Source organism: Camellia sinensis, chromosome 8 (genome assembly GCF_055761805.1).
Source record: "Camellia sinensis isolate YWXY chromosome 8, ASM5576180v1, whole genome shotgun sequence".
NCBI lineage: Eukaryota > Viridiplantae > Streptophyta > Magnoliopsida > Ericales > Theaceae > Camellia > Camellia sinensis.
Window position 1 is genome coordinate 19,169,503 of NC_138968.1, and position 27,494 is coordinate 19,196,996.

Here is a 27,494-nt window from a genome sequence, read left to right on the forward strand (position 1 = left end):
GGTATAATTAAAATGAAAAATTAGTAAGAAATTGGTTAATAAGCTGAGGTGAGATGAAAGCACAGTAAGAATTATCACCACCAAGGATGCGATTGTTGCGAGCCCACTGCACGGAATAGGATTATTACGGCTAGACATAGCTAGAGGCTCATTGTCCAAGTTTGATGAAACCAAAAAGGAAACTCTCCAATCCGATAAGCATAAGTGGAAATAGAGTTCATTATCTCACCGGCCGAGTGCATCATTTTGGCAGCATTGGATAGTCTTAATTGCTTCTTATAAATGGCTGTTGTTAGCAATGACCTCACTTTAGATCGACAAGTCTGCTTCGGAAATACCATTGCCTTTGTGCTAAGGACTCAACGCTCTTTGAAAAGGAAAGTAAGATGGCCAACACATATCCCTCATTTTTAAAACTTTCTTTGCCCTCAGCAACCTCAATGAAGGTGTTGAGAATAAATGGACCAGTAGATAGAGTAACGACTGCTAACAGTGTGAACAATCCCGACATCAAAATCTCCTTCCAATTGCATGAAACTATTGTCCACAAAACCGATGGTTGGGATGATGGGTCGAGTTATTTTTTCACATTGAAATTCTCTGTGAATAGTGAGTAGCAAGCTTGTGCTTGATCTTCCTCGCGCAATTTGGGTATATCTTCATCCTCAAGTGTTTTCTCCCTCCCCATTTTCATCAGTGGGCCATTTTATTGAAAAACCTAGCTTTCACAAATGAAGTAATGGTGACAACAGACTCGGTTTTACTACTTCCATTGACCTCACTATTCAAGGAGGTACATAGATTTTCATCAATTTCTTCATATTTGTAACCCTTGTAAGTGCGTAGCAACAATAAACTTGCCCTAAAAAGGGGACAGTACATTCAAAGCTACCTTAATTGACACTTCTTTGATAAAAATGGCGGTGACAAGGGATAAACAAGAAGCAATTGCAGTAAACAAGAAGGCAAGAATTGTCAAAACCCACAATGATGCTTTTGGGAAATGTTTTCCTCTAAGGCTAATCATTAAGCCCATTGGCAACCATGTTAGTCCTTGAAACAAAACTAGCAACCAAAAATGCAGAGGTGAAACAAACTGGGACAACCTTAATTTATCGACTAACATCCAAATACCCAAAATCAAGTATACCAATCCCAAAACTCCATTGAAAATGATAGATATAATTTGCAAACGCATAGCGCCACGAAAGTGCTTTGATGGTTTCTTTAGAATGACATTGAATAAGAACATGACCACGAGCAATACATCAAAACAAATAACCGTGGCGTGGTTGATACACGAAGAAGGTCGTGTGACAAACATGAAATCAATGGTGCAAGGCTAAAGAACATTCGTGAACAAAATTTACAATGATTAAAGATTTTTTACAATACATGCTTTATAAATAATGTACAACCATTTCAAACATGTTAATAGATGCCCTTAGAATAGAGTTAAGAAAATTAAACCAGCAATAATGTTGTTTTGACACTTATTCACAATAACTTCTAATTAATTTTCAAAATCAACCCATAAATTTATATATAATTACACATGCATAGTGTGTGCACCTCATCCTTCTTAAATTTATAGTTGTAAAAGTTCTTGCTCTCAAGATATTTTAATAAAAGCACTCTCGATCATTATTGTCTTTTGAAAAATGGGCACGGGGCGACACATAGCATGGATTAGGTATTTCCAGTCTCTAATCTTCTCCATTTCTATGGGGTTGCTAAATCCCCATTATGAAACATATGACATTACCATAAGCTTCAATGTGACTCTGCAGACTGATATTAAGACCAGTATTCCTTCACAAGTTGCCCAAACAGTGAATTTTCTCGCTTCATCAGCTTCAATGGCTCGGCATACTCTACCAATTTTCCTGGAAAAAATTAATCAAAGCACTTTGCTCCAGAATTTGCAAGAACCACTATTGGGTGAGGAAGAAAGGAACAAAATTTACTAACTAACCATCGCTGATGGCCAGAACCATGGTGCTATCCATGACGATTGGTATTCTATGGGCTACTGTGATCACAGTGCAATCAGCAAATTCGATCCTAATGGTTCTCTGCAAAATTAAGTCTGTTGCGTTGTCAATTGAGGTAGTCACTTCATCAAGCACCAATATCTTGCTTCTCCTCAAAAGGGCACGGCCCAAACAAAACAATTGCCTTTGTCCCATGCTCGAATTTGAACCATCCTGCACAACTGAAATGAGAAAGGGGTATAGAAATGAGGTCATCATCCTACTTATTTGGCATATTAAAATATAAAAAAAAAATTAAATACTTATTTGGTGTATCCCTCACGTATCTTGCCATATCCTTATTGTATCCAAATTTTTTTTTTAAAAAAAAAATTTAAATCGGATACTTATTTGTCATATTCAATATGTATCCCACCGTATCAAACGCGTATCTGTATCCAATACGTATCTGATACTCGTACGACACCTTTTTTGAAGTATTTGTGCTTCATAGTTTACTAGGAAATGTATAACAAACTCAGCATAATGACATAATGCACTCAAACTAATAAAATCGATAGTCAGGACATGGGCAGAGCTGACCTGACCCTCCATGATCTGCTGGTGGGAAAAAAGTTTTGGGATTGGTCTGCCTATTCACCCCAAAAAAAAAAGGGATTGGTCCACCCAAGTGGGACCCATATAATTATTTATTTGGTGGTCGACCGTGGATAGAGTGGCCAAAGGTGGTGGGAGAGGGAGGAATGAGTGAATCGGTCCTAAAAACAAAAGAAAACACCCTCTTTTTTTTCTTTTTTTTTGTTTCCAAAAAATTTAAAAACAAAAGCGCAAAATGAGAAACAGAAAACAAGGCAATAATTCCTGGTAAATGGAGAGTAAAAATCTTTGGCTTCTTACCCATCGAGTCCAAGCCCGCTGCTTTCTCCTGAACAACCTCTCCAAGTTGGCATTTTCCAAGAACCTGTTAAAATAGTAAAAACAATCACATATTTAAGCAAATTGAAAAACTAATTTGAATAAACAAGAGGGATTGATGTATTACTCCCATATTTCCTGATCAGTATGCTGACCTAATGGATCCAAATTATATCTCACAGTCCCATTAAAAAGAGTAGGATCCTGAGGTATAATCCCAAATCGCGACCTCAAATCATGAAGTTCGAGGGTAGAAATATCAATCTCATCTATGACAATCTTGCCCCCTGCAGGCTCCACCAGACGAAACAAAGCACCGATCAGTGTAGACTTCTCACTGCCAGTCCTTCCAACAATACCAATTTTGTGCCCTCCTTCAAATGTGCAAGTTATTCCACAAAGAATGATTGGAGCATCAGGCCTATACCTGATCTGTTTCAATATTAGATTTTCTTAGTTGGGACGTTAAGAATTTGTCGGATTTAATGTTAATGTACACAAAAAAAATTACCTTCAAATCTTGAATCTCGACTTCACCAACTATTGGCCGGTTGGCCGGGGGGCGATTTGCTTCGATCATTTCAGGTGCTTCACTTGGAATGTGCATGTATTGGTTGAGCCTTTCTACAGAGATAATGAGGTTTGCTAGAGTACACTGGTTTTGAATGGAGAAAACAAGGGACATGTTTAATGAGAGACCATCGGACAATGCCATTCCAACAAATCCTGCAAATAAGATGAGGTAATGAGAAAATCCATATAAAAGGAATCATTAGTGGATTATAGTTCCATCACTTCCATCTTATGAAAAGAGCAGCACTGTAAATTTTGAAAAATTATTTACATTTTTTTGGGGGGAAGTGAAATCCGTTGTCAGACGTGTTTATTTAAGTTAACAGTTTTCATTTAGGTTAATAGTTTGCAAATTTTTTGAAAAATTAAAGTATAAAACAGTACCCTAATGTGTTGTTTGGCAACATTTATGCCAAGAGAAGGTTTTCACTAGTAGGAGGTGGTGGCGGTGGCTGGAGGTGGTGGCTAAAGGTGATTTTCATTAAGAGAAGGTGATCAAAGGTGGTTGTTGCCTGTGGGAAGTGGTTGGCAGAGGCTAGAGGTAGTTTCCAGCTGCAGGAGGTGGTGGTTGTCAAAGGGCCTCACTGGTGACGGTGGCTAGAGGTGGGGGTGGCCGGTGGGGGTGATGAGTGATGGGTGGTGGCCGGTGGCAATGAATGCAGAACGAACAAATGAATTTTTTATTTTTTCCTTCTGAACAAGTAAAATTAACTTCTTATTTTAAAACAAGAATTTAGTACATTTTGTGAAGTTTTGAAAACAAAAATAGATGCCAAACTAGTTTTTGTTTCCAATTTTCAATTTTTTTTTTTAAATGTTAAAAAGAAAACCATAAATATAAATGTAACCAAACATACCCTAAATAACTTTTTGTTTTCAAATGAACTCTAATTTGCTTGGGATATAGCAATAATAACTATATATAAAACAAAAATAAAAATAAAAAATTAGAAAAGTACCACCCACCAGAGCTGAAAGTTCCAGGAAGAAGCAAAACCATGCAGAGTGGTGATGAGGAGAGAACAACTGCACTAAGTACTCCAAGCCGTTCGATCAACCACTCATTTGCTGCAAAACAGTGGAAAAATGGGCTGGCATTTATATCAATGAGGTCAAGATTCTTTACGAAGAATCGTTCCTGCTCCCCAAAAGCTCTTATTGTCATCAATCCTGCTATGGATTCAGCAAGATGGTTTGCCACAGAAGACTTTGTTGTGCCATTGATTCGCATCAATTCTTTCGCGGCGCTAAAGTAGTATCTCTATTGTCAATAATCAATGCCAGTTTACCATTTTAATCATATTTAATGCAAACCATCTGATTTATATAAAATAAAAATAAAAAAAAGTTATATGCAACATTAATTTTATTTTTTTCCATGGATCCAACAGGATTCCCCAGAACCTTGTAGTCACAAAATAGTTGAAACTTACATAGTTCCAATTTGATGCATACTTACTTCAAGCAAATATAATGTCAAATATAATGTTAACATATGTATTGGTGAAAAATATCACTATGACAAGCTATGCTTTTACATATTTACCTTTTCTAAAACACATATGCAAGGACTTCCCACCTCAATTACTTACCTAATTTGATTTCACCTATTTCCAAACAATTCCAAAATCTTTGTTTGTCCACGTGTTTTTGCTAAATTTCACTTCATATCTAATTGTCATATATCTCCTAACTCCTAGGGGTAGCTCGGATCTAAAAAACACAAATACGGACACGTGATAGACATTGATATACCAACATGGAAGTTTTCGAAAAATGCAAGACATGACACTTAGGAGACACGTGCAAAATATATAATTTTATATATTTATTATATGTCAAAGATAAATAACTATTATAGGTCAAATATATGAATATTTAAGTCAAATATAATAAATTTAAAAATGAAAAACACATATAAATTTACACTGTTATTGTTTAATCTTTAGATTCCAATTCAAATTTATAATGTGTTTCATGTATATCTAAGTGTTCAGAAGTGTCTAACGAGTGTCGTGTCAGTATCCAATATTGTGTCAGACACGACACGTTACCTTCTTAGAAGTGTCCGTACTTTTTAGGCTTGGAAAATCAATCACCCAAGTTCACAGTCTTAGGTGTTGGCTTCTAGGAAGTCTGAGGTTCAATTTCCTGTCTCGTTTGCCTGGTTCATAGTCTTAGGGGCTAACTTCTAAATCTCGAGTTTACACACCCAGCGTCTATAGCGACCCCGGTCTTCTCCCATTTGATTATTGTATCCGGACTTAGGTTCCGTAGATTCTGTCATTGTATAATTGTTGTTGTTGTCCCTTATTTTCTCATTTGGACCTATAGGATGTGTTGGGCAGGTTTATTTCAGGTTGGTTGGGTTTAGAAACCAAGTGTTGCTGTCCAGAATTTTGGATCTTCACTCGAGCGAGGAGTTTGTCGCTCGAGCGAGCTGTTATTTTTGGTTCTTCGCTCGAGCTGGGGTTTGGTAGCTCGAGCGAGAGGTTGCGTCTGATTTGGACCTGTAGCTGTGCATTCTTGGCTCGAGCGAGCTTTTCTTCGCTCGAGCGAGTTAGTTCGTTCTTCGCTCGAGCGATAGTTCCTTCGCTCGAGCGTGTGTCTGGTTACAGACCTGAGGGTTTGAGTTCTTCGCTCGATCGAGTTTTCTTTCGCTCGAGCGAGCTTTTGGGTTGTTGGCTCGAGCAAGGCTTCCTTGGCTCGAGCGTAGCTTCTCTGTGTCTGGTCGCTCGAGCGACAAAGTCTTCGCTCGAGCGAGCCTGTCCAGTTTATATACACAGCAGCGGGTTTTGATCAGTCTTTTTCATCTTCTTTTGATTCTAAACCCTAGGTCCGACTTCTCTCTCTCCCTACTCACCTTCTTTCTTAGATTTGATCTATTTAGAGGGTGTTTCTACCCTAGTTGCTTTATTAAAAATATAGAGGGAGTCGAGGGCTTTCATTTAATCTGAACATTTGGCGATTTGGAGCACATTGGTATTTGGGCACTCATCTCTGTCTTCACCATTTGGGCTGTTTTCTTCGAGGTAGGGATTTCCTTCTCCATCTTATAATTTTTGTTCTAAGTTTTAGTATTTTGATATGTTGGGGGTACTTTGGTAATTTTGGGAAAAACCCTAGTTGTATTAATTAATTAATTTGTATAATTAATTCATGGAATTGGGAAAAGATGGTTAAATTCATGGAATTGGGGAATTCATTGATTAAATGGCGTAATTGGATAATTTGAATCATTTGTCTATTGAATTATTGACATAGTTATTTTTAGTTTAGAAATAACTGTTTTGAGCTATCGGTGGAGGATAGTCGTGATTGTTGTAGACATTGCATGTGGATTAGGAATAACTGAAACTAATCACATTGGTTAAGTCATTAATTTTGACTATTGCATTGATACAGAAAATACGTGTATTGATTGAGCATTGCATTTGCATACATTGTTTTGTGTGGGAGGAGATAGGAAATGTACTCCACGGTTTAGGGGAAGATAGGGGATGGACCTCTAACCCGGATTTTGTTTGGGAGGAGATAGGGGATGGACTCCATTAGCATCACTTTTATGTGTGCTTATCTATATTGAAGTGTTTTATTGATACAGCACTAAAATGTGTATCAATCTGGAAGTATGAAGTGTTTTGATTTGAGCTTGAGTCTCATTTGTTTGTTAATATTGGAAGGATGTGAATATGATATATGTAATTCACTGTTGTAAGTTTGGCCAGGTTCTGAGCCATGTTGATAAAATTGGAAAGTAAAACGTGTCTTAGACAATAGTGTCATGAGACTGTAAAATGAAGTAATTAATTATCTTGGTTAACCATCTGTTGAATGCTATTGCTTTATTCATTGCTTATATGTGGTTTAGTATATTTCTACTGGGCTGTGGCTCACCCTATATGGGAAGATCATTTTCAGGTTCAGGTGATATGCTACCTCCAAGGACTTAGCTTTGAAGGGACTTGGATTTTGAAGACTATCTTTAGTTAATTGTCTTTATTTATTAGTACATGTAAACATCCAAGCCTAGGGCTTTTCTTGTATTGAGTTAGAACTCATCTTTTTGTATCCAAGTGTTGGCTTGGAAAGATGTAAGCCTGTAGGGCATTTTATTCGATGTTACATGTAAAGCTTTTATTTTGTAATACTCTGATGAATGAATTAATAAATTGTTTTCTTTAAATAATGCATGTCAATGATATATATATATATATATAATGGGTTGATTTTGAGGGCGTTACAACTTGGTATCAGAGCGTACCGGGTTTGAATACTTTGGGTACGTGGGAAGTGATTAGTATCACAATGGGTTCGTCTCGTTTGATAGAGACTTAGTGTAACGTTATATGCTTATGTGATAACATGTTTATGTGATTATGTGGGTATGGAATGTAGTTTCTAGGATGTTGATTGGACCCTTGAGTTTCTAGTAGTCTTGTTGGAAAGGCACTTGATCACTGCTACTTCCAACCGGAACTATAGTAACGCATTGGGACTATCATTATCCGGGAATGAAATTCGTAGGTGCTTATGTGATTATGTGCTTACGTGGAATGTATTATTGTTGTCCAATGCATTAGGACGTGAGTGTTTAGCTTCAGCACATTTATTAATGTGCTAATGTCTTTGTTTCCTTTATTAGGATGTCAGGACGAGGACGAGGACGCGGTAGGCGTGGTAGGCCGGGTAGGCAGGAGGTGCCTGTGCCAGAGGAGATTCCGGCAGTTCAGGAGGGAATTGGCCAGGCCAATGTGGCCGAGCCAGTAGGCCAGCAGGCTATGGGCGCTTTAGCTCGAGAGATAGCATGGGCATTCAGGGAGTCAGTAGGCATTCTCAGAGCTGAGAATCAAGCTCAGGTTGTTGTTGCGGATGCAGGACCCTCCTTTCTGAAGAGGGAGTTCTTCCGGTCTAACCCAGATGAATTTGTGGGTGATCCTAAAGAGCCGCTTAAGGCAGATGAATGGCTCGAACAGACAACGAAGACGTTTGAGATGCTTGGCATCGAAGACGAGGGGTTGAAAGTGACCTTGGCATCTTTCCAGTTGAAGGGGGATGCGGTCAGTGGTGGAAGTTTACTAAGGGTCGTATAGGAGGTACATGAGAGGCTTTTGTGAATGCTTTCCAGGAGAAGTTCTTATCTCCAGCAGTCAGGGAGAAGCTGAGAGACCAGTTTTGTCAGCTTAAGCAGTCGAGTTCTTCAGTGGCCGAGTTTGAGGCTGCATTTACTAGTTTGTCCAGGTTTGCACCTGAGTTGGTGGCGTCTGAGGAACGCCGTTGTATTGAGTTTGAGAAGAAGTTGAGGCGTGGCCTCAAGTTGAGAGTTGGGGGAACTATGATTCGGTATTATGGGCGTATGGTTGATGCTGCAACCCACATGGAAATTATGATGCAGGAGGAGGAGGAAGGACAGAAGGGCTCCAAAAGGAGTCAGGATGGTCAGAGTGATGGTAGGAGACAGAAGGGTTTTAATCCTCAGCAGTCTCAGGGTAGCTTTTCTAGATCGACTTTTCCTGTGCCGAGTGCCAGTTCGGGAAAAGGCAGTCAGGGAGACATTACCTGTTTCAAGTATGGCCAGCTGGGCCACAAGTCTCCAGTTTGTCCTCAGAGGGGAGGAGTGCAGAGAGCAGCATCATCTTCGGCTCGATCTCAGAGCCAGAGTCAGGGTAGAGGCCAGCCACTCTCGTGTTATCAGTGTGGTCAGCCAGGGCATATGAAGAGGTATTGCCCGCAGTTGGGTGGCACATCTGGTGCATCTGGTTTGAGGCAGATTCAGGGTCAGCAGCCAGCTCAGTCGGGTCAGGCCTCGAGGGCCAATCAGGGGGCTTCATCGTCTCAGTCGGTGCAGCAATCTTATGCTCCTAGGGTTGAGCAAGTTGATCAGAGGTCGTCTGGGCGCGTGTATGCTGTTACCGCGCAGGATCTTGTGCCAGCACCATCAGTTGTGAGAGGTACCTTCTTGTTTTGCAACTCGGTTGCTAATGTTTTGATTGATACGGGTGCATCTCATTCCTTTGTGTCTGCTGCATTTGCATCTGTTTTGGAGTTAAAGTTAGCACAGCTAGCATCTCCTATTTGTGTAGTGTCACCTCTTGGGGGTGAATTGATTTTGAAACAAGGTGTTAGGGGTTGTGATATAGAGGTTGATTATCATAGAATTCCATTTTCCTTTGTAGTTATGCCTATGAGGGGTTTCGATGTTATTTTGGGTATGGACTGGTTATCGTCATACCGGGCAATTATTGATTGCTACCGCCAGAGGGTCACTTGTTGTACCGTGAGCGGAGAGTATTTTCATTTTCTGGGGGACCGGGTGGGTAATGTGTTGCCACCGGGGTATGTTCCGCGAGGACGGAGTGAGCTTAGTGGTCTACTTGCTAACCTTTCGATTAGTGAGGATGATGAGTCTCAGATTGTGTTGCCAAGGGTGGTTTGTGAGTACTCGGACGTCTTTCCCGAGGATCTTGTTGGTTTGCCACCGCATCGAGAGATTGAGTTCTCTATTGACCTAGTGCCCGGCACGGCGCCGATTTCTATGGCACCTTATCGTTTTGCCCCAGCCGAGTTAGTTGAGTTGAAGATTCAGCTCCAGGAGTTGCTAGATAAGGGCTTTATACGTCCTAGTGTTTCGCCGTGGGGAGCACCGGCCCTCTTTGTTAAAAAGAAAGGTGGTGCTTTGAGACTTTGTATAGATTATCGGAAGTTAAATCGGGCTACGGTTAAGAATAAGTACCCTATGCCTCGTATAGATGATCTGTTTGACCAGTTGAAGGGTTCCCGTTGTTTCTCTAAGATAGACTTGAGATCGGGTTACCACCAGTTGAGGGTCAGGGAGGAGGATATTCCGAAGATGGCATTCCGTACACGGTATGGCCACTATGAGTTTCTGGTGATGCCATTTGGGCTCACCAATGCACCGGCAGTTTTTATGGATTTGATGAACCGGATCTTCCAGAAATTCTTGGATCGGTTTGTAGTCGTTTTTGTGGATGATATCCTTATCTATTCGCCTTCTGAGGAGGAGCACGAGGAACACTTGAGAGTGGTGCTTGAGTTACTTAGAGCCCATAGGCTGTATGCCAAGTTTGGGAAGTGTGAGTTCTGGCTGAGGGAAGTCAAATTCTTAGGCCACGTGGTATCCGGGGAAGGGGTGTCTGTTGATACATCCAAGGTTGAGGCAGTGCAGGATTGGGCATAGCCTAAGAGTGTGTTTGAGATCCGCAGTTTTCTGGGATTAGCTGGGTATTACCGTCGGTTTGTGAAAGTTTTCTCCAGGTTAGCGTCACCGTTGACTAGACTGACTCGGAAGGGAGTCAAATTTGTATGGGGTGAGACTTGTGAAAAGTCGTTCCAGGAGTTAAAAGTTAGACTGACCACCGCTCCAGTATTGATTATTCCAGAGAGAGGGTTGGGTTATGCAGTCTATTGTGATGCCTCACGAGAGGGTCTGGGTTGTGTGTTAATGCAAGAAGGGAAAGTAGTTGCCTATGGCTCACGTCAGTTGAAAATTCACGAGCAGAATTACCCTACGCATGATCTAGAGTTAGCAGCTGTGATATTTGCCTTGAAGATTTGGAGGCATTATCTTTATGGTGAGAGGTTCGAGGTGTTCTCGGATCATAAGAGTCTGAAATATTTGTTTACACAGAAAGATTTGAACTTGAGGCAGAGGAGGTGGATGGAATTTATAGAGGATTATGACTTTGAGTTGCATTATCATCCGGGAAAGGCCAATGTGGTGGCCGATGCCCTTAGCAGAAAACCTGTTGGTGTCATAGCTAGTATAGCCATCCGGGAATGGGAGATGTTGGGTACACTTGGGGAGTTTGACTTACTTCTGGGCGAATCCGTAGAGGCTGCGGCCCTGTTTTCTGTTGTTGTACAACCTACACTCGTGACTCGAGTGTTAGAGGCTCAGAGGGGTGACCTTGAGGTAGAAACCCTCCGTGAGAAGATTTCTGGTGGGAAGGTTGAGAAGGGTTTGGCAGTGTATCCCGACCTCAGTGTGAGATACCGAGACTGTCTGTTTGTGCCGAAGTCTTGTCGAGAGGAGGTACTTCAAGATTTTCATCATTCACGTCTTGCGGTGCATCCGGGAGGCACTAAGATGTATCGGGACTTGGGTCGCCAGTTCTGGTGGCGGGGTATGAAGAGAGATGTGGCAGCTTTCGTATCTAAGTGCCTTACTTGTCAGCAAGTGAAGGTCGAACATCAGAGGCCAGCGGGTTTGTTGCAACCCTTGCCTATTGCCGAGTGGAAGTGGGAACACGTCACTATGGACTTCGTTATGGGTCTTCCGAGGACTCAGCGGGGTAGTGATGCTATTTGGGTGGTCGTAGACCGGTTGACTAAGTCGGCGCACTTCATTCCTATGCGCGTGAGAGATTCGGTAGATCATCTTGCCGACTTGTACATTCGGGACATAGTGAGGTTACACGGGGTTCCAGTGACGATCGTCTCAGATAGAGATCCTCGTTTTACTGCCAGGTTGTGGCAGAGTTTGCAGAGTGCCTTAGGCACTAAGTTGACCTTTAGCACGGCTTATCATCCTCAGACTGACGGGCAGTCTGAGCGTACTATTCAAATCCTTGAGGATATGCTTCGGGGTTGTGTTCTAGACTTTAGTGGGTCATGGGAGAGGCACTTGCCGTTGGTGGAGTTTGCCTACAACAACAGCTTCCAGTCTAGTATCGGTATGGCACCATTTGAGGCCTTGTATGGCCGACCGTGTAGATCTCCTGTTTGTTGGGCCGAGGTGGATGATGCACCTCTGTTGGATCCGGAGTTGGTGAGGGAAACAACGGAGAAAGTTGAGCTTATCCATAAGAGACTCGTTACAGCACAGAGTCGTCAGAAATCTTATGCCGACCGTAGGAGGAGATCTTTGGTGTTTGAGGTGGGTGATCATGTCTTTCTGAAGATATCACCTAGACGGGGTTTGATGAGATTTGGGAAGAGCGGGAAGTTGTCTCCTCGGTTCATTGGTCCGTTTGAGATCCTTGAGAGGATTGGCGAGGCTGCTTATCGTTTAGCTTTACCACCGCAGTTGTCCGGAGTACATGACGTGTTTCATGTGAGTATGCTTCCGAAGTATGAGCCGGATCCATCACATGTGTTGGATTGGACTGATTTAGTGATTGATGAGGATGTTTCGTATGAGGAGAGACCGGTTCGGGTCTTGGATAGGCGGGATCAAGTTTTGCGAGGCAAAACCATCCCTTTGGTCAAAGTTTTGTGGAAACACCACGGAGTGGAGGAAGCCACTTGGGAACGTGAGTTAGAAGTCCGCCAGAAATATCCGGACATGTTTGTTGATTTGTAATCTTATAATTAGATTATGTTATATTGTTGAACTTAAGAGCTTTATATATGTCTTAAGCTGTAAAACATTGAGTTTGTATTGGTAAATGGGTGTATCTTGAAACTTGCTTCATTATAGAAGTTTAGTGTAATATTGCATCTGTTGAGTACATTGTTGAATGGGTTGTATATATCATGCGATTGAATATGATATGGGAATTGTTAACATTGAAAGGAATAATGCATAATAATGATACAGGTTGAGATATATGTTGTGTTATATGTTTAATGTGAGATGCCTCTTGATAAAGAGATGAAATGACCAGTTTTGGGTCAAGATGTTTACTAATGAATTGTCAAAAAAAAAAAAGAATCTGTTTTCAAAAACTTATGCTTAATTTCGGGGACGAAATTCTTTGAAGGGGGGGAGGTTATAGCGACCCCGGTCTTCTCCCATTTGATTATTGTATCCGGACTTAGGTTCCGTAGATTCTGTCATTGTATAATTGTTGTTGTTGTCCCTTATTTTCTCATTTGGACCTATAGGATGTGTTGGGCAGGTTTATTTCAGGTTGGTTGGGTTTAGAAACCAAGTGTTGCTGTCCAGAATTTTGGATCTTCGCTCGAGCGAGGAGTTTGTCGCTCGAGCGAGCTGTTATTTTTGGTTCTTCGCTCGAGCCGGGGTTTGGTAGCTCAAGCGAGAGGTTGCGTCTGATTTGGACCTGTAGCTGTGCATTCTTGGCTCGAGGGAGCTTTTCTTCGCTCGAGCGAGTTAGTTCGTTCTTCGCTCGAACGATAGTTCCTTCGCTCGAGCCTGTGTCTGGTTACAGACCTGAGGGTTTGAGTTCTTCGCTCGATCGAGTTTTCTTTCGCTCGAGCGAGCTTTTGGGTTGTTGGCTCGAGCAAGGCTTCCATGGCTCGAGCGTAGCTTCTCTGTGTCTGGTCGCTCGAGCGACAAAGTCTTCGCTCGAGCGAGCCTGTCCAGTTTATATACACAGCAGCGGGTTTTGATCAGTCTTTTTCATCTTCTTTTGATTCTAAACCCTAGGTCCGACTTCTCTCTCTCCCTACTCACCTTCTTTCTTAGATTTGATCTATTTAGAGGGTGTTTCTACCCTAGTTGCTTTATTAAAAATATAGAGGGAGTCGAGGGCTTTCATTTAATCTGAACATTTGGCGATTTGGAGCACATTGGTATTTGGGCACTCATCTCTGTCTTCACCATTTGGGTTGTTTTCTTCGAGGTAGGGATTTCCTACTCCATCTTATAAGTTTTGTTCTAAGTTTTAGTATTTTGATATGTTGGGGGTACTTTGGTAATTTTGGGAAAAACCCTAGCTGTATTAATTAATTAATTTGTATAATTAATTCATGGAATTGGGAAAAGATGGTTAAATTCATGGAATTGGGGAATTCATTGATTAAATGGCGTAATTGGATAATTTGAATCATTTGTCTATTGAATTGTTGACATAGTTATTTTCAGTTTAGAAATAACTGTTTTGGGCTATCGGTGGAGGATAGTCGTGATTGTTGTAGACATTGCATGTGGATTAGGAATAACTGAAACTAATCACATTGGTTAAGTCATTAATTTTGACTATTGCATTGATACAGAAAATACATGTATTGATTGAGCATTGCATTTGCATACATTGTTTTGTGTGGGAGGAGATAGGAAATGTACTCCACGGTTTAGGGGAAGATAGGGGATGGACCTCTAACCCGGATTTTGTTTGGGAGGAGATAGGGGATGGACTCCATTAGCATCACTTTTATGTGTGCTTATCTATATTGAAGTGTTTTATTGATACAGCACTAAAATGTGTATCAATCTGGAAGTATGAAGTGTTTTGATTTGAGCTTGAGTCTCATTTGTTTGTTGATATTGGAAGGATGTGAATATGATATATGTAATTCACTGTTGTAAGTTTGGCCAGGTTCTGAGCCATGTTGATAAAATTGGAAAGTAAAACGTGTCTTAGACAATAGTGTCATGAGACTGTAAAATGAAGTAATTAATTATCTTGGTTAACCATCTGTTGAATGCTATTGCTTTATTCATTGCTTATATGTGGTTTAGTATATTTCTACTGGGATGTGGCTCACCCTATATGGGAACATCATTTTCAGGTTCAGGTGATAAGCTACCTCCAAGGACTTAGCTTGGAAGGGACTCTGATTTTGAAGACTATCTTTAGTTAATTGTCTTTATTTATTAGTACATGTAAACATCCAAGCCTAGGACTTTTCTTGTATTGAGTTAGAACTCATCTTTTTGTATCCAAGTGTTGGCTTGGAAAGATGTAACCTGTAGGGCATTTTATTCGATGTTACATGTAAAGCTTTTATTTTGTAATACTCTGATGAATGAATTAATAAATTTTTTTCTTTAAATAATGCATGTCAATGATATATATATATATGTATATAATGGGTTGATTTTGAGGGCGTTACAGCGTCGTTCGTCCAAAGGATCCTGCCTAGGCCAAGTTCTCAATCATCAAAAAAGAAAACAGAAAAAAGAAAAAAAAAGGTATTATATCTCCCAAGATTACCTGCAAGAGAATTGCCAAATAAATCATTGGTATGGAGATGAACAGGACTTGCCAGGTAACAACAGCCAAGACAGCAAGATTAGCATAGGTATTTATGGTAGACGAAAAACTGTAGACAAAGCTAAAGGGAACATCAGGATCAACAATACTCAAATCGGCTGAAACCTACATAAAAAATGAAAAAATAACATAAGAAAACAAAGAAGAGGAAAGGGGGTTTAGTTTCATGAATATCAATGCCAAAAAAAAAAAAACACAATCACAAAAAGTTTAACATTTTGAGATGCTTACCCAACTCAGTATCCTTCCCAAAGGCGTAGAGTCGTAAAATGACATGGGCACACGAAAAAGGGAGTTTAGTAGCTGTGAAAACAAAGATTTTGACGATTGCGTACCAAGAGCAACTATGGAGAGAGATCTAAAATACAAAATTAGTGTCGAAGTAAATCCAATCACCAAGTAAACTACAATTAATCGCAACGTGGTGACATTAGGATTTTCAACATTAGCGGCCATTTAAGAGTTTTGTAGTATTGAACCAATCACGAATGCAAGGTGGCAGATAGAGGCCGTGGAGAAAAGCAAGTAGCCTTTGTTCTGATTTAAGTATTGCATGTAAGGCTTAAGACTGATGCCTCCTACTTCTCTCTCTTCTTGTTTAATCAACTGGTCCCCTTCAGATTTCTCCTCAGTATGAGTTTTTCTGATCTCTTTGGTAGACGTTTCACACTTTTGAGAAGAAGATACCTCTTCAAGCCTTTCAGCGCCACCAGTTTCTTTGTGTGCATTGACAAGGTCTTGAAATTCTCGACTTGAAGCCAGTAACTGATGGTAAGGAGCTGGTTGTAGAATTTCTCCATCCGACATCAACTGTCAACCAAAAAAATTGAAATTATTACCAACTGATTGCTTAATAGTGATGAAACTTAGCAATTTTATAAACAGTTAGTTCCCTTTGGACACAACCTCTAGTAGAAAATAGAATATTCACTTGGCTATACACACTAAATGAATTATGTTCCCTCAAAAAATTTACTTGTGACAGATCCAAAAAAGTTATATGGAAGTATGACTTCATTTTTCAGCAATCAAAACCTACTTCCCAAACTTTCACAATTAGAAAAAAGTGTGAAGGTTTTGAGGTACTTCAATTTTTTTGTACCTGAAACCTTCATATTTCCATATAAGCCTTCATACTTACTAGACTTTCCTAATAAGAAAAAGTAACTTTTCTAGCATTTTCCAAGCACGTTAACTTTTTTAGCAGCAACTTTATCACAAAAAAGATTATTTATTTTTTTTATTAAAAAAACACTACTAAAAAAGCATTGGGCAAACCAGCCATTAAAAGCATTCATCAAATTTATATGGAAGTATGAAGGTTTTGAGGTACTTCAAGAACAGGAAAGTCTTGCGGTCCTAGGATTCATTAAAGATGTAGACAAATATAAGTTTGGAACTGTACTTAAGTAATCCGTTAAAAAGGAGTCAGTCACCATTTCATAGAAATGATCGGTAAGCAAATTGGCTTAAGTTTAAGGCTATGTCATCGTGGTTGGATGGTCGAATTGCAGCAAGAATAAGAAGAAAAAGAAGAAAAAAAAAAAACTAGTTTTACGAAGAACAGTGTGAAAGACAGCACCCACAGAAGTTAAACTGACCAAAACAAAATCAAATGCAGGAAGAAAATCCACTTGGTGGGTGACAAGTAAGACCGTCTTCGTTGAAAGAGCTGCCATAACATATTCCTGCCACAATGAAATGAATTTTCTCCATAAGCTTGTTGTGGCCAACAAGAATAAATTGCACTACACTAAAAAAAAGTAATTACATTACATTAAATAGGCTCGAACAAGTGTGCGCATTAACAGCACTGAATGGGTCATCCAACAGATATATATATCAGCATCCTGATGTAGTGCACGAGCAAGTTGGATCCGCTGCTTCTGACCACCGCTGAGGATAAACCCCTCTTTCGTCTATGTCAGTGAGGTCACCGTAGGGTAGCAAGTCAAGGTCCTTCACCAAGGAACAATTCTCTAATGTTTCTTGGTATCTCTCATTATCCAATCCCAACCCAAATAAAATATTCTCTCTTATTGTTCCGGTCTGGATCCATGCCAATTGAGAAATATAAGCAATAGTCCCGTATACATGAATTTGTAAAATAGAGCAAATGGATCCAAATTGGTCATCGACAACAAAATTTCCCCCAATCTAATTAAAGGGGGAGCGAGTTACACTACAACAAATTGACACATAATGAGGAAACAATTAGTGAAAGAATAAAACTCCACACCTTGCTCAATTTTATTTTTCTAATGGCCTCTTTTAGGGAAAGAACAGTGCAGGATTAGTATAAAAATAGTACAGTGGTTGTGAAGTTCACTACAAGAAATATAGAATTTAACGGCGTTTATTTAGCGACGTTTTTATAAACACCACTGTTTCTAACCTTTAACGACGTTTTATAAACACCACCTTTTATTTTAATTAAAACGGTACCGTTTAAGGAATATGAGTCATTTTTTAACGCCTTCACATGTGTTACAATGTTATTCCTCCCTCTCTCTTAGCTCTGCTATCAGAACCGTTCTCACTGTCTCTCTCTTCAGGCCCTCATTTTGAATCTGGAAACCTTCAGTTCGGTTTCATCTCAGATCTCTCACTCACTCACTCGATCCCTCAAATCTCTCACTCACTCGATCGCTCTCTCTCTCTCTCTAAACCCTTCAGTCTCAGAGATTAAGATTCAACCTTCTTCAGCTCGGTTTCATCTCAGATCCAATCTCAAAGTGATTTCGATTTCAAAGCTCTCTCTCTCTCTCTCTCGATTTTGAAGCTCCACCGCCACCACCATCACCACCGTTGACTAAGGTGAGCACCATCGTCTACAATCTCAATTTCGTATTCTTCTCTCTCTCTCTCAAGCTTTTCCTTCCGGCGATTCTTCTCCTAGGGTTTACATAAGTTTAAGATTTCAGATCTGAGATTTCTCATTCAAAACTTAAGTGTCAAATCTGAGATTTCTCATTCAAAAATATGTTTGGGATTTGAGATTTCTTATTCAAAAACATATGTTTCGGATCTGAGATTTCTCATTCAAAAATATGTTTGAGATCTGGAATGTCTTATTCAAAAACACATGTTTCAGATCTGAGATTTCTCATTTGAAAATATATGTTTATGATTTGAAATTTCTCATTAAAAATTTTCATTCGAAACAATAATTTCTTAATCTAAAATTTTATGCTGGGTTCGGCATTAATTAATGCAAAAATAATTTCATACCAATTATTTGTCCTCTGGTTATTAATTTCATACCAATTATGAATGTATCTATTCCCCTCTCTCTAATACTTGCTGTTGAATTGCTAGACTGGAATTTCTTAATCTAGCCTTGTGATAGAAAGGGAAGGGAAGGTTTCCTCCATATGATAGAAAAGATTAAGGAGGAGAGTAGGGAAAGGAAAGGAGAAAGCTCTTTCCTCCTTCACCCAAAAAAATCAATCTGCTGAAATGTGGTCAGTAAGGAAAGAGACAGAAGATGTTTGAAATTTTGGGCTAGTTCTGTATTACTGTTGGAAAATTTTGTATTGTGACTGAATTTTTTCTTACAATAAACCTTGTTAAGCTTTTCATTTCTGCTCTCTCATGGTGGCTTTCTTCATTAATTATACTTAACATAAGACTCTTCTAAACTCAGACCTTGATATATTCTTCATGCATCATAACATATCTTTCACATAATTCTAGAGTCCTTAGATATTTAGTAAATTTCAATTTACGTTTTTTCTATAGAAGAAGCAGACTTGGGTATTGAAATACATGAAACTAGCTTGCATTCATTAACAAGTTGTTTGGAATGGTGGAATTGGTATTTGAAAATGGGATTTTTTTATGTTCATTTTGTTTGTTTTTTCTTTAAACAGGGCAATTGCCGAATATTTGTCACATGATCTCCCTTACAAGTTATCACCCGACGATGCTTTTGTCACATCTGGTTGCACTCAAGCTATTGATGTGGCATTGTCAATGTTAGCTCGCCCGGGAGTGAATATTTTGCTTCCAAGGCCAGGGTTCCCAATCTACGAACTTTGTGCTGCTTTTAGACATCTTGAAGTTCGACATTTTGATCTTCTTCCCAAAAAGGGTTGGGAAGTTGATCTTGATGCTGTCGAAGCTCTTGCAGACCATAACACTGCTTCAATGGTAATCATAAATCCTGGGAATCCATGTGGCAATGTCTATACTTATCCACATTTGAAGAAGGTATTCTTCACTTCATAATTGGTTTTATGGTTACAATAAGCATTGGGTTTTCTATTAACTGATTTATTGCAATTAGATTGCTGAAACTGCAAAAAGGCTAAAAATTCTTGTAATTGCTGATGAAGTTTATGGCCTCCTTGCTTTTGGGGCTAATCCTTTTGTGCCGATAGGAGTTTTTGGTTCAGTTGTTCCAGTTCCCACGCTTGGCTCTTTATCAAAGCGATGGATAGTCCCCGGTTGGCGACTTGGTTGGTTTGTGATAAATGATCCAAATGACATCTTCAGAAACCCCAAGGTTTGCTCTGTGTACTTTCTCTTCTGATAATGTTGGTTACCATTCTCGGTATTGAATTATGTTGTCGATCAATGTCATGAAAGTAAATGCAAGATGATTTGTTTTAATAATTATCATTCAGACATGGATTTGTTTTCATTGTATTTGGTTTTTTATGGTGTACTCACTTTAAACATTTTTATTTCATGCGGGCACAAATTTATTTTTTTATTAACCAAACATTAAAGTTCTTGTGGATGATGTCATGGCGAAAAAAAAGTTGATTTTTGTCACTAAATTTACTTGCACCAGTGCTAATGGTTTATTTTTCCTTTAAACAGATTGTTGAGCGGCTTAAGAAGTATTTTGATATTCTTGGGGGTCGTTCGACATTTATACAGGTGAGTACCTTATTCCTTGGGTGCTTGTTTTGAAACATTGAAGTCAGGATTTGTTCTGTTTTCTTAAATGAAATAATTTTTTGCATTCGGTTGATGCATTTCCTAGATTGGTCAAGTTAAAAATTATAACTTGCAGCCATTTTCTAACCGTTCCCAAAAGAATGGAAAAGGAAAAGAAAAAATATATATATCCACTTTCCTAAATCAATGTCAATGAGACCATGAATCTGTGTTTGGATCTTGGATTTGTGGAGAGATTTGAATGCTAAGGAAAAGGGAAGGGAGAAGTAGATGAAATAGAAGCTAAGTTATTCATTGACTTTTCCCTTTCCATATACAAATCCCACTTTTGCCTTCCCTTTACAAATCACTTGGCTAAATTTCATTCGCTTTTCCCTTCCCTTTTTCTTTCTCCCCACAAAAGCATGGATGCTTGACCTTAAAATGTCTGAAGTTCTGACTTCATTCGGAAAAGTATGAATTTCACTACCAAATTTTGTTCATTTCAAAAGACCATCGACTTAAATCACTCATTTCTCTTTCTTAACAATATTTTCCGTGGTTCTAGGCAGCAGTCCCACGCATTCTTCAGCAAACTGAAGACGTATTCTTTACAAAGACCATTAATATACTAAAGCAGACTTCTGATATTTGTTGTGAAGGAATAAAGAAGATTCCTTGCATTTCATGCCCATATAAACCAGTGGGATCCATGGCTGTTATGGTAAGGAATTTATAGAATTTTTTAGTTCTCTGCAATGTGGAAGTAAACTGCAGTCCTCGAATTTTTCGGTTCTCTGTTTATTAATTTCATACCAATTTTCATTTTCACTATAATTTAATTTGCAGGTGATGTTATGCACTGATGGTTATGAAATTAATATGAATACAAAATAGAGCCTATTTCTCTTGTTAATTGACTTGATAATATATTTCTAACATCATTAAAAATTATTAATTGACTTGATAATTTATTAATAAAAACTATAATTTATTATGAAATTAAAAATCTCAAAGATGAAATGTAATTTTTAAAATTATAAAAAAAAGATTCGTATTTTAATCGAATCTCAAATTCTATGCGTAATTTACCATATAAAATAGAAAAAGGAGGATCTAACTGGGAGAGAGGACAAGACGGTTCTGGATGAAATTAGACCGGTTGGTAGGTAGTAGTGGGTTGGCATTGTCATCCCTCTCCAATTTTTCCCTTCTCTATTTTATTCTCTTCTCTTCTATTTCATTCATTCTTCATAGTAATCTTTTATTTCATTTCATTTTCTTTTTAGAAAACACAACGCACATACACTCACGTCTACTCTCTATCTAGTTTCTTGGAAACACAGTCTCACAATCTCTGTACACAAACTTCTTAGTTTCTTTTCTTTGATTCTGACGAACCCACAAGAACAGGATTGACATAGTTGCTGGAGCTGAAGTTTGAAGACGATGGTGACGGTGACGATGATGATGATGATGAGTAGTCTTTTTTGAGAGATGTTCTCAAAGAGTTCACTGAACTTTTGAGTGAGTGTTTGACTAATGCTTGAAGGGTTGTTGGGGTTTTCATAAATGGTTGTTGGGTTCTACATCTTTCTTGGGTAGTTTTTTGAATGCTTATTTTATTTTATTTTTAGTTTTGTCTGTGCACTGAATATTCCGTAAAACCAACTCGCCTCTTCGTTCTCATATATTTATGTTGTATGTTCTCTTCAATTATATCATTCAGCAATAGTTTTTAATGGTTTCAGCAACAGTTTTTAACGGTCTCTCTCTCTGTCTCAAAGTCTCCTCATTTTAGGTAGTCGGATTTTCCTACTTACACTGACCTTTCTGGTTCTCAAAAGGTAAGCAATTTTTTCTTTTTTAAGATCTCCCAATTTTCCTCTGTTTTTAGTTTTCTTTTTTATTTTTTTATTTTTGTGGATGTTGATTGGTTTTCTTAGTTCCTTCTTAGTGGGAAATTCTTTAGCTATTAATGGTAATCAGTGAGTATGTGCTCTTAGTGTCATTGAATTCCCATTTTAGTTGTTTCTGTACTATGATCAAAGTTTAATCATTTTACACACTAGACTTGATGATGCAAACTCATGAACTTTAATCTCTGCAGTGATTTGGGTTGCTGATAAGAGTATCGGATCTGGGTTAGAGTTGGAAGAGTGGTTGATTTGTTATCTTAGTTGGAAAATTCGTCGAAAAGATGAAGAGCGCTGCGTTTGTGGCTATTGCTGCTGCAATTGGTAACTTCTTGCAAGGTTGGGATAATGCCACTATTGCAGGTACTTGTCATTTTAATAATCTAATTCTTCATTTTTGAATTCACTCATGGAAATGATGTAGATTTAGTATTTGCTTGAGTTGATTGATATCCTTGTTCCTGAATTCCCTATTTAATGGATCTAATGAAATGGAAATCAAATTAGTAGGATTTTTGTGCAGTCAAATTTGATTTGTGGATTCAACTATAGAAGCTTAATTTTCTATGATCTTTTCTTTGTTTGTTAGTTTGCTTCCCCTCCTTGGAAAGACAGGAGGGAAAGCCCCATTGATAGCTTGATATTGAGTAAATTAGCATTGAGTGCAAACGCATCAATCTAAAGTTTTTGATGATTTGATAAATGAAGAAGATAGGTTGAATTTGATAATTGCTAGAAGTTTTTTTTTTTTTTTTTTTTTTTTTCTGAAGTAGTTAACAATATGGGTATTTTTGGAGAAAAGAAAAAAGTGGTGCAAAGCTTCAAATCCCTTCTGAGTTGTGTGTTTTATATAATAGTGTAGATGTTTCATTACTGGAAAAATAATGATTTATTATTATTTTTTTAACATTACAGGGGCTATAGTGTACATAAAGGAGGACCTGAGTTTGGAAACTACTATAGAAGGGCTTGCTGTGGCCATGTCACTCATTGGAGCCACACTTGTCACAACTTGCTCGGGTCCCATATCAGATTTGATTGGTTGGCGTCCAATGCTAATAATGTCGTCAATGTTCTACTTTGTTAGTGGTTTGGTAATGTTGTGGTCTCCTAACGTCTATGTTCTACTTGTAGCGAGGCTAATAGATGGATTTGGAATTGGTTTGGCTGTTACTCTTGTCCCGGACTATATATTTGAGACTGCTCTGGCAGATATAAGGGGGTTGTTAAATACTTTTCCACAGTTCGCCGGTTCTTTTGCAATGTTTTTGGCTTATTGCATGATTTTTGGAATGTCATTGATGACCTCGCCTAGCTGGTGGGTGATGCTCGGAGTACTTTCTATTCCCTCTCTTGTTTATTTTGCATTGGCAATATTTTACTTACCTGAATCTCTACGGTGGCTTGTGAGTAAAGGAAGGATGCTTGAGGCGAAACAAGTTTTGCAGAGGTTATGGGGCAGGGAAGATGTTTCAGGTGCATTCTCTGATGCCATGTCTAACATGTTGAACCAACATATCAGTATCTTTTCTTGGTTTGATGGATCTACTTTGGTATCCATATTTTGATTTAGATTTTAAATTGTGCGCTACATAATCCCTAATGAATGTGCGTGTTGGAATTTGTACATGACTCAATTTTTCCTTAAGATTCGCTTTCCTTGCGGGAAATTTTTATTATTTGTACTATCTTGAGCTAGAGATGTCCAACATCCCCTAGGACACTACATTTTTGGTTTTTCACTTGACCAATGATATGCAAAATGCAGTTGTTCAATTGTGAGTTATTGAATATATAGTTCTTGAGCAATGATATGATATCAAATTATATTTTTCTCATATCTTGTATTCTATGTGACAAATATCGCTTGAAATTACTTGTCCTAGTATTCCGTAGTTCACGATGTAATAGATGACACTATGTTATGGTCTTTAATAAGAAGATTATCAGTTGTATTTTATTTTGTTTAACCTACTTAATTCAGTTTGTGTTTGGTTAAGGGGGCAGGTGTAGCCAAATGGGTTAAGCAAGCGGATTGTGACATTAAAATTAACACAAATTAAAAATTAAAAAAAAAGAGAGGCTATGGTGGCATATAAAAAACGTCACTATATCCCACCCCAACGGCTAGATTTTTAATTGTATAAATGTTTATGACGGCGTTTTCAAAACGTCGCTAAATGTCATAGTGACGTCATAGTACAACTAGGTAGGACATTTGACGGCGTTTTTAAAAACACCGACTATAGTAATATAACGACATTTTCCAAACGCCATGAAGTTATAGCGACGGCCGCGTCATCGGCGTTTGATATTAAACGTCACAAAAAAGAAATAGCGACGTTTTTAGTACTTTTAGCGGCGTTTTTTAAACGCCGCTAAAAGGGGATTTTCCAGCAGTGGTTGAGGTGTACTTAATAGCTATGAATGAATGAGAGGAAGTGAGCAGCAAGAATTTACAGTTCCCTGGATATTTGGAACCTCTCCCAGGATTGCAGCCAGAAGAGTCGATTTCCCTGAACCGACCTCTCCACATATAGCCACCTTTTCACCATCTCGAACCTCTAAATTAATATTTCTAAGCGTGGGCTTTAACGGACTCTCTTCCCACAAAAAACTAGCAGAATTGATGAAAATGATGTGGCTCTTCATTCCCATGTTGCGTTTTTGCCTGATATTTGTGTTCTCTAGCTCAGGCGCCTCGAGAAATTTCACAATCCTAGCGAATGCAACTTTCGCTTGAATAACAACCCCAATTACATCAGGAATACATCTAACTGGCTCTTGAACATGTCGTAAAGTCGCTACAAATGTGAAAACATTACTAGCATGCAAAGGCACTCTGAGAAAATAACATGCCCCACTTTCATTTCATTGTGGTAGTTGAGACCAACACCGGGGATACCCAGAAGAGAAAGCCATTGTATGCTTTATGCATTTGAACTGCCGATAACCATTTATATTCCACTTTCCTCAAGTTTTCGATGACATTCTTGAAATGACTTTCCCATGCATAGAGTTTCAACACTTTCATGTTCACTAGCGCCTCTGAAGTAGCCTTGAGCCGATCATCTTGGGCCACCATGAGCTTAGACTGGAACTTATGCTGCAATTTTGCAAGCGGGGCATTGCAAAGCATAGTAAGAATTATCACCACCAAGGATGCAATTGTCGCAAGCCCGACTGCGCGGAATAGGATTATTAAGGCAAGACAGAGTTGGAGGCTCGTTGTCCAAGTTTGATGAAACCAAAAAAGAAACTCTCCAATCCGATAAACATCAGTGGAAACATAGTTCATTATCTCACCGGCCAAGTGCATCATTTTCGAAGCATTTGATAGTCTTAATTGCTTCTTATAAATGGCTACTGTTAGCAAAGACCTCACTTTTAGACCAATAAGTCTGCTTCGGAAATACCATTGCCTTTGTGCTAAGGACTCAATGCTCTTAGAAAAGAAAAGTAAGATGGCCAACACATACCCCTCATTTTTGAAACTTTCTCTGCCCTCGGCAACCTCAATGAAGGTGTTGAGAATAAGTGGACCGGTAGATAGAGTAACAACTGTTAGCAGTGCAAACAATCCTGACATAAATATCTCCTTCCAATGGCACGAAACTATTGTCTACAAAACCGATGGTTGGGATGATGGGTTGAGTTGTTTTTGCTCATTGAATTTCTCTGTGAATATCAAGTAACAAGCTTGTGCTTGATCTTCCTCGCGCAATTTGGGTATATCTTCATCCTCAAGTGTTTTCTCCCTCCCCCTTTTCATCAATGGGTTCAGCCACCAAAAGGTCATTTTATTGAAAAACCTAGCTTTCGCAAATGGAGTAATGGTAACAACAGACTCAGTTTTACTACTTCCATTGACCTCACTGTTTAAGGGGGTACATAGATTCTCATCAATTTCTTCGTATTTGTAACCCATGTAAGTGCATAGCAACAACAAACTTGCCCCTAAAAAGGACAGTATATCCAAAGCTACCTTAATTGACACTTCTTTGATAAAAATGGCGGTAACGAGGGATAAACAACAAGCAATTGCAGTAAACAAGAAGGCAAGAATTGACAAAACCCACAATGATGCTTTTGGGAAATGTTTTCCTCTAAGGCTAATCATTAAGCCCATCGGCAACCATGTTAGTCCTTGAAACAAAACTAGCAACCAAAAATGCAGAGGTGAAACAGACTGGGACAACCTTAATTTATCGACTAACATCCAAATACCCAAAATCAAGTATACCAATCCCAAAACCCCATTGAAGATGGCAGATATCATTTTCAAACACGTAACACCACGAAAGTGCTTTGATGGTTTCTTCCAAATGACATTGAATGAGAACACGACAACGAGCAATATATCAAAACAAATAATCATGGCATGGTTGATACACGAAAAAGGACGTGTCACAAACATGAAATCAATGGTGCAAGGCTCTGCCTTACCAGAAGAACAATCGGATTCCCCACAAAACACAGTCCATAGGCCCTCCATTTCTTAGTGTCAAACCCTCTTTGCCCAGCAAGAACTCTGCATTGCATACAAGAATCGGTTTAAAAGCTGCAGTTTTAAATATATTTGACCCTTAGAGGGTTTAAAACAGAGTAAAATGTTTTGTTACTAGTAATTGTAAGAAAAAAGTTTAGGAACACAGAAACTGATCACAGAATTGTTGAATATTGGCTCAGATTCTCCGCGTGATTGGAAGCCCTAGTTGTCAACAATAGTGGCTGCAAACTGAAGAAAAAGAAGCGAGCTACGGATTTTGGAAATGAGTTTTCAACCGAGCTAGATTTTTGTAGTTTGGCCATCGTCAAGCTTGTTGGCAGTGGCCAAACTTGACTTTGGCTCTCCCATTTTGTGTATAAATAGGAGTGCATGTGATGGGTTTAGGAAGTAGCAGCAGAGACGTAGAAGTCTGAGAGAGTTGTGTGTGTGTGACTGTGAGTTAAGTTGAGAGTGTTGTCTTCGCCTCCACTGTTGTATTTGTTGTTTGTTCTTTCTGAAATTAGTAAATCTGTCCGTGGACATAGGCTAATTGTCGAACCACATAAAACTTGTTTAGTTTTTTGTTTATGAGTCCTGATCACAACAAGAATCAAATACAACACTCTCAGATGATAATTAGAGGGTTTAAACAGAGTAAAGAGCAAAAAAACTAGGAATATAGAAGTTGATCATAGTATCAGCACAATCCTTTCACATAAGTGATTGGTTTATAGAGATGAAGAACTCAAACCTCCTTGCTTGTAATGAGAAAGAAGAACCAGAAAAGCCCAACCCTATAAAA

The 27,494-nt window shown here is 38.8% G+C and overlaps 2 protein-coding genes and 1 pseudogene across 5 annotated transcripts; 2 read left to right on the top strand and 1 right to left on the bottom strand.

The window, feature by feature from the left end:
* Positions 1-1,797: 1,797 nt before the first annotated feature.
* On the bottom strand, positions 1,798-26,698 carry LOC114272310 (ABC transporter C family member 10-like; annotated as a pseudogene).
* Positions 18,860-21,026, top strand: LOC114319396 (putative aminotransferase TAT2). Its single transcript, XM_082884585.1, has 5 exons — positions 18,860-18,864; positions 19,273-19,612; positions 19,689-19,907; positions 20,228-20,287; positions 20,856-21,026. The coding sequence occupies exons 1-5, from the start codon at positions 18,860-18,862 to the stop codon at positions 21,024-21,026; spliced, it is 795 nt and encodes a 264-aa protein (XP_082740711.1).
* Positions 21,383-23,996, top strand: LOC145796840 (monosaccharide-sensing protein 2-like). Of its 4 annotated transcripts, none has more exons than XM_082882179.1 (4): positions 21,384-21,888; positions 22,075-22,134; positions 22,398-22,566; positions 23,119-23,996. In XM_082882179.1, the coding sequence occupies exons 3-4, from the start codon at positions 22,488-22,490 to the stop codon at positions 23,769-23,771; spliced, it is 732 nt and encodes a 243-aa protein (XP_082738305.1). In that variant the 5' UTR covers positions 21,384-21,888; positions 22,075-22,134; positions 22,398-22,487; the 3' UTR covers positions 23,772-23,996. The 4 variants fall into 4 exon arrangements, with proteins under 4 accessions (XP_082738306.1, XP_082738305.1, XP_082738304.1 ...); XM_082882178.1 differs by having other exon boundaries at positions 21,384-21,814; XM_082882180.1 differs by lacking the exon at positions 22,075-22,134 and having other exon boundaries at positions 21,383-21,814.
* Positions 26,699-27,494: the final 796 nt, after the last annotated feature.